This window comes from Pezoporus occidentalis, unplaced genomic scaffold (assembly GCF_034315485.1).
Source record: "Pezoporus occidentalis ecotype Australia unplaced genomic scaffold, CSIRO_AGI_Poc_V1 ctg160, whole genome shotgun sequence".
Classification (NCBI taxonomy): domain Eukaryota; kingdom Metazoa; phylum Chordata; class Aves; order Psittaciformes; family Psittacidae; genus Pezoporus; species Pezoporus occidentalis.
In genome coordinates, this window is record NW_026913426.1 from 2,436,031 (window position 1) to 2,452,986 (window position 16,956).

At 37.9% G+C, this 16,956-nt stretch overlaps 1 protein-coding gene across 5 annotated transcripts in view; it reads right to left on the reverse strand.

Annotated features, from left to right (window-relative positions):
• STXBP4 (syntaxin binding protein 4) overlaps positions 1 to 16,956 on the reverse strand; it is a 68,791-nt gene that overhangs the window by 49,957 nt on the left and 1,878 nt on the right. For 2 of the 5 annotated variants that reach the window (XM_062612721.1, XM_062612719.1), the window contains exons 2-12: positions 14,907 to 14,955; positions 11,977 to 12,050; positions 11,693 to 11,788; positions 10,654 to 10,723; positions 9,775 to 9,849; positions 7,520 to 7,605; positions 6,577 to 6,706; positions 5,893 to 6,025; positions 3,751 to 3,857; positions 2,668 to 2,851; positions 1,584 to 1,662 (exon numbers count right to left, since the gene is read on the reverse strand). In XM_062612721.1, coding sequence (XP_062468705.1) covers positions 1,584 to 1,662; positions 2,668 to 2,851; positions 3,751 to 3,857; positions 5,893 to 6,025; positions 6,577 to 6,706; positions 7,520 to 7,605; positions 9,775 to 9,849; positions 10,654 to 10,723; positions 11,693 to 11,788; positions 11,977 to 12,050; positions 14,907 to 14,955 — 1,083 coding nt within the window. Of the gene's footprint in view, positions 1 to 1,583; positions 1,663 to 2,667; positions 2,852 to 3,750; positions 3,858 to 5,892; positions 6,026 to 6,576; positions 6,707 to 7,519; positions 7,606 to 9,774; positions 9,850 to 10,653; positions 10,724 to 11,692; positions 11,789 to 11,976; positions 12,051 to 14,906; positions 14,990 to 16,956 lie in introns of those variants that run through there. The other 3 variants (XM_062612718.1, XM_062612722.1, XM_062612720.1) reach the window with 2 other exon arrangements.

The following is a 16,956-nucleotide window of genomic DNA, read 5'->3' on the forward strand; positions in this document are numbered from 1 at the left end:
CTCATAGAATTTTTTTCCCACTTTCACAGCTATCTGTTTCCAAGCTCAAAGTGATTTACATTCTCCTTCTTTGCCAAAAGCATAAACCAAAACATCTTGAAAATCTCTGACACTAACACCTCTCACATGCTATATTAAATTCTGAAGACAGTGGGCTAGAACCTCAGCTGAATTGGCACACGTCCTTTCAGCTCAGAATGAAACAGCCTTGTGTATGAGTTTGGGCAAGAATTTCTCAAAACTATGCTGATTTTTCTTACAGCACTAAGAAAAAAAATCATCTAAGAGCTACTTTGAGTTTTCAAGGTTATCTTTGAGAGTTTATCCTTGAAAAAGGGCAGCAGGAGAGAGCACATAAGGATGTGCTGTTCGGTAAGACTAAAACTTAAAATGACAAGAAACAGTACAAACAGGAGCTGCAGTATTTCTGCTTTCCACTCTACCAGCTAAGCTCTTCAGATGTGTTAAAGAACTGTGGCCTTCTTGGTCTTTTTAAGCAACAATGATGCTCTTGTGTATTGCATTATATTAACCCAGAGACTCATATTCTGAATACATTAAAAAAATAGTCTTTTGTCTTGTTCCTCTGATTTAGTTGCGGTGTTTGTCATGATCAATGTGAAATAAATGTGTGATCATTAAACTCCCGGTGGATTCTACACTACGAGTTTTCAGTTTTAAAAGTTCACATTCTGTCAGCTCACCCTCCAAGGAATGAAGCCAACTGCTCAGATGTGCAATATGGAGACTGCTTCATTTTAAATTAGAATATCTAATACGTGACATGATAAATACAGGTACAATTTAAATAACATCTAGAATCAATCAGATCCTGTATGTCTGTCCTTCCTTTTCCCTGTACGATAAACACAGGTTATGCTTACACACTACTGCCTGAAGCTAAAGAATATAGTTCAGGTATTCATATAGAAATACAGAACAGAATCAGGTCTATTATGGTATGAATTGAGATTCATTATTATATCAGAGGACTGAATTTTCACTGCGTGTAAATACAACACATATTTGTTTCTCAAAGGGATTACAATTGTTCAGTGGTGTTGGGTTTTTTAACCTATATAATCAAAGTGACTATTGTCTTTGTTTAAATGTCATGACTCTTAAATACACACATATGCATTCTACTTGTTATTAATCGAAGAACTGTTACAGAGGCCTGCATGTTATTATCCTTCCAGTATGCTGCCCTGATCAAAAAAGAAGAGCACAAGCAGTATACATCCCCAGAATCTCATCAGATCAAGAAAGCACAGTTTCTATGGCAACCTAATCTTGATCTATATGTGAGTCTTCATTATCTGGTTTCTACTGAGTATATTATCATTACTGCTGTATAGCAAACGTTGTGATCACTCATTTGGTTTCAGCTGTTTGTTAAAGACAATGGAAGTTGTATTTGACAGAAGCTGCTAAACAATCCATTGATCTCAGTCCTTTATTTAGTACTATAAACCCAGTGCAATATTCCTTTTTTAAAGACTACTGAGTCTCACTCTGTACTATTTTCTCTATGGCAGTTACTGAAGGAAAAATGGGTGGCAGGGAATTAAATCAGCCTTTACCAGTGGCAGACACATCAGTAGGATTGCTGTCTAGAGAAGTAATTGGAGACTGCTCTCCTGTCATGACTCCAGTCTGGATCTGTAAAAGAAAAGCAAAAATCACATAATACCATTTCTAAAGCAGATCACAAGCTGAACTAGAAATACACATTAATGTAAATGAGAGGGAGAGGAAGGAAGACGCGGCGAGAAATAGGGCTGGATAGATCAAAACAGCCCTAGGCGAAAATGGAACACATAGGCAGGTTGGGAGGTAAGAAGGAATGCTGTTCAATAAAGTTAGATCAGGACCTTATCAAAACCTGAGTTTGGTTTTGAATATCTTCACAGCTTATGAGAGCACAGTCTCTCTAGGCAACCTGTTTCCGTATCTCAAACAGGAAAGAAAAATGGGCAAGAATTTAAAGTACAAATGTAAGAACAACTGAGGATGACCTGCTTTGACCTTATGTTTGACATGAGGCATTTATTCTTTCTTGTTCAAAGACAATAGTTTAAAAAAATACAAAAAATGAATTTTTTTTTTAAATTGAAATAATAGTTTTTAAATCTTTCTTATGGTCAACATTATTTCTTTACACTAACAGTGTATGAGCTCTATGAATTAAAACACCTGCTGCTTAGCCGAAAGAAAGGGAATAAACCAGAACTCTGAATTTAAGTAAAAAAAGAATCACAGAGGAAGTGTAACATGTGAGCTCATGTTGTACTCACATATGTGAAGTGATCAGAGAGTACTTTATCTCCGAAATATGTAACAATAGGTACACCTAATTCTGAAACTTCACTCCTCCAAAGTGAGGAGAACTTTGTACCTAAGAACACAGTTGATGCTTATTTTATTTGATTTGTTTTCTTACCACAAGTCAAGTCATACTCTTAATCCTCTCATCACTGTGTTTTACTCTACTGTTACACAACATGTTTTCTGGAAAAGTCTTGATGACTGCCAGGAAAAAGAGGCAGTCATTCTTTTACTGGATGGAAACTGAGTTAAAACAACCCTATATTGAAATTCCAGTGAAAATAGGAAAAAACAACCATCTGCTCACTTTATACTAAGAGGAGTAGTACGTATACTCACCGCATTTGGAATGAATGTGGAAACAAGCTTCCCATTAGGAGATGCAAGAGAACTAAGTAGTGCAGCCTGTTGGTCTCCATATGCTATAGAAGATGTTAAGAGGCTGGAAGGACGCTGCAGACTCTCTGAATAACTGGGAATATTTTTTTGCCTAATAAAAGCTATCTCCCAAAAACTTTCAGACCTAAAATTAAAATTAAGAAAGTTTCAGCACATTGTTCCTATCCTGTTGGTAGGAATCTACATTACTCTTGCAAAAATCACGTTTTCCCAAGCACCATGTATGCTTTAACCATTTTTCTAAAAGGATGTTTTATTCCTCATCATTAAAAAGGCAAATACTGTGGATTTGGGTTTTGTTTTTTCTTTTGAAAGGAATTAATTGTGTACAGTTCTGGTGTCCTCAACATAAAAAGGACATGGAACTGTTGGAACAAGTCCAGAGGAGGCCACGAGGATGATCAGGGGACTGGAGCACCTCCTGTATGAAGACAGGCTGAGAAAGTTGGGGCTGTTCAGCCTGGAGAAGAGAAGACTGCGTGGAGACCTCATAGCAGCCTTCCAGTGTCTGAAGGGGGCCTATAGGGATGCTGGGGAGGGACTCTTCATTAGGGACTGCAGTGACAGGACAAGGGGTAACGGGTTAAAACTTAAACAGGGGAAGTTTAGATTGGATCTAAGGAAGAAGTTCTTTACTGTAAGGGTGGTGAGGCACTGGAATAGGGTGCCCAGGGAGGCTGTGAATGCTCCATCCCTGGCAGTGTTCAAGGCCAGGCTGGACAAAGCCTTGGGTGACATGGTTTAGTGTGAGGTGTCCCTGCCCATGGCAGGGGGGTTGGAACTTGATGATCTTAAGGTCCTTTCCAACCCTAACTATTTTATGATTCTATGAAAGTGTCATAATAGCACAGGTCTAAAAGACACATTTCTGTCTTTTTCTAGGAAATAATATTGCAATTGAATAGCTTAAAAGAATTAATATCCCTTCCATTACCTCCAATGAGAAGATATTTCCCATTAATCTGACCATAAATGTCAAACAATAACCATTTTGGTGAGCTGATTTAGAGGGTTACCAGATACCTCATCTTTGTTCTGTTGATTATACTTTTTGCCTCTTCATAGGAGACACCAATCATTGACTCTTTGTTTATGGATACCAGTTGATCTCCCGGCTTCAATCGTCCATCCTAACATAACAAATAAAAAAGAAAACCCATAACATTTCTATTAACTGCTAACACTCTAAAAAGAGCTGTATAATCATAGCAGTTTACCTTATTCCTTTGGATCGGTTAAGAAAATAACTAGCAAGAACAGCTATATGTTTTGCCTGCCAATCTTCCAGAAATAAACAGATCAAATGATCATCTAATCACCATGATAGCAGTCATTAGAAAAGTTCATCAGACAGAATGGATCGCAGGTAGTGTGTAAAGAAGAAATTTGGATCCAGACGCATGTTTCTGTTAAACAAACCAACCACAGGTAGTAATTTCTCCAGTAAGGAGTACCAACCCATCTGACTACAGGAAGGTTCTTTCCTAATTCATTCAGTTGTGACCTGGATTAATTTGTATTTCAAAACCAAATGTTCTTGGCTAAATACGGGACTCTTCAGGCACTTACTAGCCATATTCATCTTGATGAGAAAACAGATTATCCTATTAGAAATTTACCAGTCAAAAATGCAACAGAAATAATATTGACTTTGTGTTTCCGTTGAATTCATTGCAAACATCTCACAACACAGTAACGTATCACATTCCGCTCTTGGAGACTGTAAGACAAGACTTCAAGCATGTGAGGCTAGATATCTCACTATGATAAAGCCTTCTTTACTCACATTTTACAAGAAGCATCAATAACTTCACTGAAAATTCATGTAATTCACCTACGGTTAGAGTTAGTTGGGACATTTGTCTAATACACATCAAATTACAAATAACATGTCTGTGTTCTTCAGCTCCTAACAAACTGACCACAGAATCAATCTGACCATATGATACAAACTGCTCACAGATGTAAGTAAAACACCTTTCCAAAACCAATATAATTTTATATATTTAATACCAACATAGCATCATTTTAACTGTGTTATTTCAAACCTATGGTAGCACTTTACTACTCTTTTTTTGTCACTGTTTTGGTTTTGATGAAAGAAAATGTAGATCTTCTCTTTCACTTGCCTCCGGCCTATTAAAATATATCCATTTCAATGCTGCCCTCATGTGGCACACATTTAAAACATGCCTGCTACTTGGGTTTCTCAAACAGGATAACCTGGATTGGGAAATTACCTCTACTGCTAATATCAGAACCTACTGCAAATTCATGTCTCAGTCAGATTATGTGTGATAGGCTTTAAATTACATGTTTACAACGAGAAAAAATGTTCTGGAAACCCTAATGAAATAGGAGAAAAGAAGAATGATCACCATTTATCTACTAAAAGTCTGAAGAAACTGCATTTTTTCCTTCCATTTTGGCATTTTAGGATTAATCTTCATCTACACAAATGCAGTCACAAATAGTTATAGACTTTTAGGGCAAAACTCATTGCCTCTGAAATTAACTCGCACCTTCTTGCTTGGCAAGAGGCAAAAACTGGTTATCTACACATCAAATAACCGTAATAACTCAGGATGCAAAAGGAGATGCTTGGATAAACATTTGTATGTACTTGAAACAAACAACCATTTGTTCATCAAAACTGACAAGCCCTCTTGATTTACATATTGCATTTGTCATATATGAAAAGTAACCAGGACTGATTCATACATTTTATTAGTCTGTCCTATTTTTCCTCCTGCTTTGCCTACACAAAGCTTTCAAACTGCAAGGATCCAGCTAAATGAAGTCTAAGGGAAAAGTGATTTTTTGAATACCAAAAACCAAGAAGAGAAATGCAATCTGTAGCTTTGCCCCATCCTTGCTGATTTACTTTGCATCATGCAACCTCTTATAGAAGTTGGTTTCTTACTTTCTCATATGTAAACTGGGGAATAAGATCCTCGTTTACCCCAAATGAACTCATGAATAATTGTCATGGCCATGTAACCATGATACAGTGCAATGAGATAACTCTGTTTAAAGAGAAAGCAAAGAGCAACATAAATTTTGTATTTAAAATACATCTGCATACATAAAACCCACTGAAGTTGGTACTAAATGAAGGCAAAAATAGAGGTGACTGAAGGGGAGGGAGTGAAAAAAGGCCTTTACCTTGTGACAATCACCACCAGGGATAACTTCTTGAATATATACCAAAGGTCCTTCATTTCTGTTAATTCCTCCTACAATATTCAAACCTAGGCTTGTTCCTTTGCAAACAGAGATCATCTGAAATGCACTATCGCTACAAAGAGAAAGAAAAGTAGAATTACTTCACAGAACCACATACTCAATAGAGACTCAAGTGATGCAGTATCTTTATCTTACTGATTTCACAAATACGTATTACAGCAACTAATACAAACAGTGGACATGATCTCCATGTTCAAACATTGCTCTGCCTCTTTACTACAAAATCAACAGCCACAATTCTGGCAATTACAGAAAGAATTAATAGGTTATTTTACAAGGCTAAAAGCTCCTCTCTGCTGTATGTATCTACTGTATATATCCAAGGCTTATGGGACTACCTGGGTGCACACACACCAGAAGAATCAATTCATTAGAAGTCAAAAGTCAACCTGATTAATCTATTTCTAAAGCAATAAATAAATGAGAATAATAATTTATGAAAAGTGAAATTTTGCAGTATCAATGGTATTGCAAATTATAGGAGTTAAGAAATGAATCAATACAACTGAATACTTAGTGCTCATCCCAAACGTTTCCTGACCGACCAAATACAACATTTTCTACAGTTCATACAAGAGAGTTACAATTGGGTTTGGAGATTACTTTGCAAGCTTTGGGAATGGTGCTGGGCCATAATTATTTCTGCTGCTGGTCGTGACATTATCCTTCGGATGCAGCTGAGGGCTCTGTGACCTTGAGGATGACCCAGAAGAAGGGCTGTCATTAGATTTTGCTTAAAAAAAAGAAGAAATAATGAAAAAAGAAATTAAAGCACACATTAGGAAAAAAGAACACAATTTCAGCTCACAGAAGGAAGCTCAGTAGGACTATTTTTATATTAGGAAACACAAACTGTAAGCAATCTGACAACCAAGAGACAGATTAAGTCTAAACAGCGTAAGAATTGTGAATCACCCAGGCTTACCTCTTCAGAACATAGCACCTGATGGGTTTTTCAAACTGGGTGCAAAAGCCATTAAATAGATTTGAACTGACTTCCCTAAAGAACAATCATAGAATCATAGAATAATAGAATAATTAGGGTTGGAAAGGACCTTAAGATCATCTAGTTCCAACCCCCCTGCCATGGGCAGGGACACCTTACGCTAAATCAATCATGCTACACATATATATTGATATGTTGAAGCTCAGGCTATATAAAGGCATCCTAATTAGGCAACAATTTCACAAGGATTAGAATTCATGGTATTGTAGCTCAAATTCTTATTAGTATTTTGAAATGCGCAAACACCAAATACTTTTCATGCTGCTCATTAATTAAACTTGCTGAAAGTAGGCATTACTGTATTTATTTTAAGAGTCGAGCAAACTGACACTCAAACCCCACAAGGTGCATGCTTAGAGTACAAACTGAATATTAATGGCTAAACAAACGTGTGTGTTTTGCCCGATTTGCAGTCACTTCCTTCAATATATCCTCCCCCCCCCCCCCCAGATGAAAAGAGTTTTAAGCGCAGGTTTCTACTCCAGCGAAGCAGGACTATTGTCCTACAGGATTACATCAGGTTGGGAAGCAGTCGCTCACCAGATAATGGTTGTGTTGGAGAACTTCTGGCTGAGTTGATGTCGCTGTGAGAGCCGTACTTATCCATCAGGTCATGAAATTCCTTCCTGTGGCAATAAAACGATACTCTGCAGGTTTAAATGCACCCTTTGAAACCTCCTACTGTTTCTACTGGACAGTTTCCCTTCCTCAGAGAAGGCAGCTCAACCTCAACTGAAAGAAGAAAGCCTTATTGAATATTCAGAAGGGGCAAGGAAAAGTTGGTGTGATACAGAAGGCTAAGGGTGGAATAGCAGCAGACTGTGAATGAAATGGACTATTGGTAGAAAAGCCTAATTATTACCCCCAATTTCAAAACTTTTAAAACTTCTAGTTCAAGTCAACAACAGATAATAGGACAGTGATATACTTAGGTCCAAACCAAGTTATTACTATTAGAAGCCATCACATAATATACCTATAGCATATGAATATGCTTAAAGAATGCTTTTAGTTTAACTACACTAAACAGGAACCCAGCAGAGGCTGGCAAACAGAGATGTAGCACCTCAAAAAAAAAAAGACAGAAAATATATATTCATTGGTTATTCAAGAATGAGTAAAACAGATGCAAATTTTTAACTTCTCTTTAGCTTTCTCAGGAATACACAGTCTGAGGTAGATCTCATTACATATTAAATACTGTGCGCGCCTGGGCTTTGCTTATTTTTTTCATTATGAAACCTGTTTTTACATCCCTAACTGATGAAATAAAGGGAAATTCTTGGTTAGAGGCACTGTGGAAAAAACAGTGATAAAGAACAAAAGGAGAAGTTCTTTGCTGAAACCAATCCTATTGTAAGAAATGCGCAGGACAAGATGTGCATCCCGTACCACATGTATTGAAGAGAAAACAAACCCTCTTGATTAATCTGGGTGCAGCTTAATTTAGAGAAGTTTATAATCTGAGCTATGGTTACCCCAGTGATAAGAGATTATTAAAAAAAAGAGATAATAAAGAATGATGGGAGCCAGAAACATCAGCAAATTAATACCGTAGAATTAAAGAGAGAACATAAATTAACTGATTGCTGGGAACATAATTCCCAAGTAATTCCAGTGACTGCAGAGGGCTGCTCCTATCTGCTGGATGCATTGAAGACAAAATTTATTAAACTAATGCCAGAGGCAGGGAGCCGCCATAAACGCAGCTGAGTGTAAATCAAACAAGCTTTTAGCACAGGATTTACAGTCACAAGGAATTAATCCACAGGTGCCTGAGTGAGGACTGAGCGCAGTGACATCTTCTGCGCAGGCCGTTGGGCACACACCAGAACAGGAAAAGGACTGAGAGATTTGAATTATTCAAGGACTTTGGAGGAACTAGGTCAGTATGCTTGAGATAAAAGCAGATTAAGAGTGGACCTCACATATATCTAGGCAGTCTGAAAAAATAAGGAGAGGTCAGAGGTTACAGAGGGATTTAAATGTCTGGCAAATACAAAATATACAAGCGCAGGAAGAGGAAGCTTAAATTGGGCAAAAGGCTAAAGGAATTTAGAGAAAATTCCTTTATGAAGAGATTAGTCTGTAAATGGAACATCCCAGGAAAGGCAAATAACAGCAGGTACTCTTGCAATGATTATCAAATATGGTTACATAACAGCCATCTCCTCCGGAGATTTGAGGGGATAGAGACCTGGATCCTGCCATTTCCGACGATTTGCTGCCAATATTGCTTTATGTGCTTAACTTTAAAGGGCAAGATTAGAGCAATATTTAACACAAATGTCCTTACAATGGATGTATTTTCGACTACCTACTGCACTGAGCAGTTTAACCTACTTACCCGAGCTAATTCAAAGGCTCATGAAAGACTAAAAAGTAAACTTCTGGGGTGAAACAACACCTAAATCTGTCTTTTTTCAGGAGGCAAGACCAGCTTAAACCATGCAGTCTTGTGGCACTGCAGGTCTAATGGGTTCCTCGATTCTTTGTGAGAAGTATAAAATAAAATTATCACAGCAAATGATTTTTAATGGCATTAGCTGGTAACATAACATTTCAATCCTCTTCATTAAGCTGAAATTGGCCTGAGCTTGCTACTTTAATTGATGCAAATGGTCTCAGAATGAATTGGTATCAAATCCTAACACAGAAAAATGTGACATGTGGTGTGATTTTGTGATTAAACTAATCTGAAAGAAAAACACATGCAAGCCCACCCCCCCAACCTTAAATGTAGCTCTGGCTTTTCATTAGCTCTGAGGTTAAAGCAATGGTTTATCTTTTCTTACTTCGCTTCTTCATCTCTAGCAACCAGCAGAGACATGTGGTTAGATGCTGATGCTGTTCGCAAGATGTCAACAGCCCTAGAAGGGGGGAAAAAGCCAAATAAATAAAGCAGGGTGCTGGCAAGAAGTCCATGGTGAGTAATGCCTAAAGAGCAGGAGAATGGACAAACTGTTAGTGCAGTTATCATTTTCACTGCCAGAAACAGAGAGAAATGCTTGCCAGCAGCACAACCCAAATGAAGCATTGGAGAACTGTGGTGAGTCTGTGCCAGGAATAAACTGGGATTGCCCTCTCTTCCCCTTCCCTTTTGTTCTCATCTCTCCTTGGCCCATCCTGCTGCCTTCCTGGAATTCCTTCTGGATTAACAGCCTGCACCAGAGCAGAACATCTGCTCAGGTACTGCCCTAAGCAATAGTTACTGTAATTTCTCTCTGAATTTTTTACCTATGTCTTCAGCTAAGCTGTGCTGATCCCTGGTGATCCAGCTACAGAAACCATCCAACACGTTCTACAGGTTTTCCTGAACAGTTTCTCCTTCATTACTAACAATGATACTTGTTGGCTGCCTCATTCACATTCACCAGTACTGAACCAACAGATAGTTATACAAATATTTTAACAACTTAATGTATTTTAATATTATTTTCACATACATTCTGTAATCTATGTCATTAAGAAACTATCTTATTCTGTCATTATAAAAGCTTATAAAACAAATCCAAGGTAGTTTCGCTGAATTAGATTTACAGGATAAATTAATTGCTAGTTGAACCCCAAGGAACTCGATGTGCTCTATGAAATCAGTGCTCAATAATGGCCAAAAAAATCCACATATAATATTCCAAGATCCAATAAACATTTAGGAATCGGAATAAACATACCTTTCATTGGTTACTCCAATTAAGTTTTCTCCATTGACATCCAAAATCAGGTCGCCAGTGAGCAAACGGCCTTGTAAAGAAATCAACAGTAATGCATGAATCAATAGGAAAACAGTAAACATATTATATCACAGTAATAAAACAGGGACTTTCCTTTCAATTTTATGTGACCTAATGCAATAAACAACGTCACATTTACTGTACAATGTACAACCTTATTACTTGTAGCAGATCAGGTTCAGATCCTAATTAATCTAGGTTACTGTGATAAGACTAGTAACTATCAACCATTTGTACTAATCACAGCATAGTCACTGAAAATGAATGTTATTTAGCTCTTTGTATTATTTACACTTGTGGGACTAGAGTTTACATTTCACTGCTTAACACAGATGTAAGCACGTATGAATGCATTAACATTTTATACATCCATAAGGATACCTACAAGATGTTTTTAGAACCAATTTTATTTGTAACCACCTGTAAATCTCAAGCTCAGGAACAACCACTTTTGAAGTAGATATAGATTATTTTAAATGATCATTGTGCACAAGGCCAGCTGGAATCTCAAAACCCCCATATACAGACCTATGACAGAAGTACAGTCTGTACTAACAACTTTATTACTGCAAACTCTGCCTAGTATAATTTCTTCTGAACATCTTAACCGCCATTAAAAAAATAAATAGCCAGAACTTATTAAAAATCACTAGCTTTATAAAGGAAACACTACTCTTATCCTTTAGGAATTAAAAGGCCAGAACCTCAGTGCTCATTTAGCAGTGCTGAGATTGCCAATGGCTTTCACACCAGCCAACTCGAGATCTCAACACGTTTTCAAGAACTGACAGTATTAAAATCTTCTCCCATGAAGGGTCCAAATTTTGTTTCTCCATTTTAAAGTAAGCCAAAGCATCGTGAACTCTGACTAAATCAGACTTTAAATACCCTTATCCACGAAGTAAAACAAAGATGACTTCTTCTGACAGCTTTTCATATCCCTTATAATATATATAATAAAACCTTTAAAATTACTTACTGTCTACAGCAGCAACTCCTCCAGGTAGAATTCTCTTTATGAAAATCCCATAATCTTCTGCTGTTTGTGCCCGATAACCTCCAATAATTTTAACTCCTGAAGAAGAAACAAATGAAACAAGCAGGAAACTGGTTATTCCACCACTGCCCTGAATGGATTTACAGCCAAATTCATAAAAGCTAGACAAATGAAATTTCCACTAATGACAGTGTGAACTGGAAAACCTCACCAGGTGTTTTTATATTTGGTTTACCCTGAATCAAGAGAATGTGGAACGTGATTACCTAATCCATTTTGACAGTCAGAAAAAGAAATGCGGTGCACAGCTCGATTGATTCCATGAGGGCCCATGATAGTCCTAAGGAATAAAATAAAATCCATTAAATCCCTCTGCAGCATCCCTTCTTTCCCCAGTGAAAAATCAGTCTCCTCACAGCTAATATTAGATGGCAAGGTAAAACGAAGTACACGTACTTTAATTCCTCTTCCCCCAAAACATTTCAGGCTGAATGATGAATTCCACTTTCTTTATAATAAAAGGATTATAATTACAGAGGAACAAAATCCCACAGTCTGGATCAGCTTAGCTTTTGGGCAAAACCCCCATAACATCTTAGATCAGGTAATGAATATTGAACCAAAACCACAGTGAGGACAGTGTATACAAAAATGTTTTCTAAGATGTCTAACATAGAATTTTGAGGTGAAATTGTCTAAAGGCAGACAAGTATTCTGGAGGTAGTTGATAATGCTGAAGAATTAAGGAAGGATTAAGAGTTCTGAAGCCTACACTTACAGCTCCATCAGAGACACCATCAGCATCAGCTCTGAGAATGCAAAGAGTCAAGAATTCCTATAAATCCAGGTTACCCATTACCAATTTTATTTTAATTTAGATGAATGATCATTAATAATCCAAGTGTCTTTTTTACCCAGCTCCTTTGTCCTCTCACTTTGGAGTAGTCTCACCAGATCCCTTCCAGAAAAAAGCAGAAGCACCACTTAGGTTTTTCTGCTTTGACCTACATATTGGTCTATATTAGGTAGGGAGTTGCATTTTCTAGAGCATAATGTTGAAGTGAAATGGAACAACCAGAAATCATTAGCAGAGGGGAAAAGAAGATCACAGTGGAGGACATAGTGACCCAAATCCTCCCATGCTACCAAATCCAGCACATAGCCTGAACTCCGCGCCTGAAACTGGGGATTTCTGTGAACCCACAGTACATGGCATTAAACAGTGCCATGCCAGAGGGAAGAGAGAATTCCAGAAGGTCCAGATGTTCCTAAATTCTAGCCCCAGGCAGGAGATCCAGCTTCTGAACAACGTACATAATTCTTTCTGGCTTTGTGTAAGAAAACGGGATGAGATTTTTATCAAGGGATAAGCACTTGCTCTGAAAAGCAAGAATTTGTTCCACAACCTCAAATTCCCAAGTATTTGCAGAATTAGCCCTTCCTTTAGAAATGCTGGCTGTAAGAATGGACCTAATAATTCAGCCTTAGAAACACAGAAACAGGAAGGCTGTGCTTCAAACACCCACCTTCACTGCAGTATCTCTTGAAGTGTCTGTTTCACAGGCTAAAAAGAACTGATGACACCCAGTTAGGGTATTTGGGCACTGACAAGACTGCACATGACCTTGCCCCTATTTGACAGACATAAAGTACACTTTCTAAGGCTAAAAGTGAATCAAACTGCTTTTACTGAATCACAGTCTGAAAGAAATAAATCCTTAAAACTGCTATTTCTCTAACAGAACTTTGCTGATACGATTACTCCTACAACAGCAGAGTACTTGGAATTCCTACCTAGTATTGCCACTTCAATTATCCCATGAATTTAAACTGTTTTGAAGCTAAAAGGCAACACACTAGTCATGCCCTTTACAGGTCTGTCCTGATTTGTACCCACCTTTGAAAACTTAAACAAGGTACAATGATCTTTAAAACAGACAGACAATTATTCTGGTTTTCTGTGTCTTGCCTTTTGCTACTCCTAGTCTGTTCCTGGCTCTGCCACCCTCTCAGCAGTTCTCACATAGTGGCTTTTAGTACAATAAAAAAGCAAGAACAAATGTTATTTCAACCTCACACAGAAGTTTACTTCAGTAAAGCCTGAAAAGATCAAATCTCAGATTTGAAAGTTCAGAGTTCACCAGGAATCACAGAACCTACCTATATGCAACCAGGCAGCATGACTGTATAAATATGATCTAATCTAGGCACAGAACACTTCAGAAAGGATCCACATTTCTAGAAATAACAGGCAATACTTTCAAAAGACACATCATAACCACAGACAAAGAGGATACAGAGAATAAAGAAACTGCTAATTCACAATGGAGAGGAATAAGATATCTCTGAACTAGTGAAATTGTCGTGATTTCGCCACACAGAATTAAAAAGAACTGACACTTTGACCAGACACCTTTACAAAACATTCAGTTTGTATTTATGCTTTAAAGATTAAATCCCTTCAATACACGTGGTTTAAAGTAACTTTATCACATAAAAGACAAGGATCTTCAAGTGCCCCAAATTCGTTTCGCATACTGCCTCTTGCTGACTTCTGGTGTTAGTTTTGAATCCCATATAATGTAAGAGATGGATCTTCAAATTAAACAATCGGATGTCATGGTTCATGCCTTGAGAACTCATGCAAAACCACTTGTAAGCAAGGGTTTAGCACACAGAAAACACGAGACAACACATCAAACAAACAAGCAGTGCTCCATAATATTTAACCGTGTAACACTAAAATACACTAAACTCAATGCTCTGACAGAAGTTCTGCGATGCTGATAGACTGGGCTAGTATCATTTTGTGTAGATGGTCTATTAAAGGCAATTAAAATGAAACCTTTTATACTGTTTTCTGCTAGTTTTTAGCAGCATACACAAGGAAGTTCACAGCTTTATGTTTTGTATGTTCTAGAGCCTTAGCAGAATATACAGCTGTGCACATTCCTCTGATCTATATTTCACCTTATTAGTCATTTTTGTGTACAGACAAACTATTTACCTAGGTTTACCAATGGATGAATAATACCCTTCCCCCTCAAAATAAGTATTTGACACAAAAATCTAAATTATAAACTTCATCTGCTAATGAAAAGAAGCTGAGAAAATCTACAGCTTTTAAATTATCTTTACTGTACTTTCCCCAATTACAGACTAGAAAATGCTATCAGTACCTAATGGTTAAGCATACCAGTATAAGAGAGAAAGACCATCAAAACGCTCTGGTTCATCTTCATCTCCTGGTGAGAGCAAAGACATTCTTCAGCACAGCAGCAAAGGCAGTGACAAAGCAACCAAAATACACCCGAGGTTTCCAATTCAGCCGGATACAGGGTACGTGCAGGACAATTTCTGCTACTAAAGAAAACCCCAAACAGACAGAGCTCGAGACGAGTGTCTCTGCCTACTTAATCTGCTCTGAAACCCTCTGCGTCACATGGACTAATTCACCTATCAAGGTAATGTTTACTTTTTCTCTCTTTCAAATGGAAATGTATAGCAATTTTAAACACTGATAAATGCAAAGGAGAGAAAATTGCCTTGCACTTGGTACGGCTGTGATTATAGAGTCTCTATCCAGCAGCTGAAAGCAAATGCAGTAATTAAAGCAAACTTATTTTCTCATGTGCTTCCAATAGTTCATTTAGACACTCCCTCCAAACAAGGTCAAAAGCAGTAACTCATGACCTTTCTAAAGCAATCTTCCTAGCAGACTGGATTATGTACATCCACACACAAAAGGGAAAGCCAGCAAAGCAGACAGACTGAAAGCATTAATGAAACAAATGCCAACATGCTATTACTTTACATTCTCAATCACAGCATTCACTTGTGGCATGCTTTAATTTGGTTTTTAGAAGTTCAATATTCAACAGTCAAAAGATAGCACAGAAGTTCTGTATTTTCTCTAGAAATGGAAGCTGATACATGGTTTTGGTGTTGTTTTTTTTTGTGAAATCAAATAAAAATGGTGAATTTATATCATTACACTGAGCATAATCCAGGTGATAAAAATATATACCACCGTTCCCAGAGGTAAGACTCTCTTCTGATCTGAGGCTGGCTCTTTCAGAGATGCGAGTATCTTTAGGAGATCTGAGCACTCGCCATCAGCTCTGTTAACTGCTATTTCCTTCCACGCTTGCACCAGAACACGCACTCCCATTACTCCCCCTCTTTCAAAGATCTTACAGAGATTGCAGTTTAAAAAGAAAGCCAAACATTCTATCTTCACCGAGTTTCAGTAGAAAGGGAGTAACCCTGTGATGAGACAGCATCTGTTAGCGTCTGGAGCTGCACAGCAGGACAGCTCGGCTATGCCAGGAATGCACACGCTGAGCTCAGGCACCTTCTTCTGTTTTAAAGCTGTAGTGACTGTGGTTTCATTCTGAGCAAGATCTGTTTGCTCAGGTGATGTGCTGTGTAGTGTTCAGTCCACTCTGAATGCCTGAGGTAAAGAAGGGTGAAGCGACCCACCACAGATGAAGGAGCAAAGCAGTGGTAGAAGTGGGGAATATGAAGCAGCCTCCACAGTTCCCAGAGTGTATAGAGCTCCACTGAACTGCTCACACCCATTCAGTGAAGAAAACCTGACCCTTTGTAGACTTTTCTCCATCAGTTTAACCCTGCTGGCATCACAGTCTGATATGAAAGAAAAGCTACTGATATTCCAAGGATTGTGATCAATTAGATGTGCTGCAGGCCAGGTTACAGAACATAAAATGCCAACAGCCTTTTTCCGACAAAACTGTCTTGGCAGCAGAGGAATTCAATCAGTGGTATCAGTATGAGGAACATTCATCAAAACAAATCACTCAGACCAATACAACTTATTCCCAGAGATGTGCTTTCTGCAACAGAAACGCACCCACCACCCACCTCCCATTAAAAGTACAGCTCCAGGCTATGCTCTTCCATTATTAAGCAGCAAAACCTTAGTTTTATTAGACCAGACATGACACGCTTCCAAACAATTTAAGCACATATAAAATAGTATTAAGCTTATTGCTCTCAGCCCTTTTTATTAGAGTTATTATCAGTAATACATCACTTGTTCAAACAACTGCTCCTCCATCCCTCCTTCAATGTAAATGATACATCCTGAACTCACCCCCAAAGCTTCAGTCCCTCTTTACCTGAAAATTCTGCTCCTGTGCTGCTTTTAGTGTTCCTAAAGGTCTCATATAGAAAAATGGTATCATTGCTCCTCTTGCAAGTTCCCTTCCATTCAAGAACATACT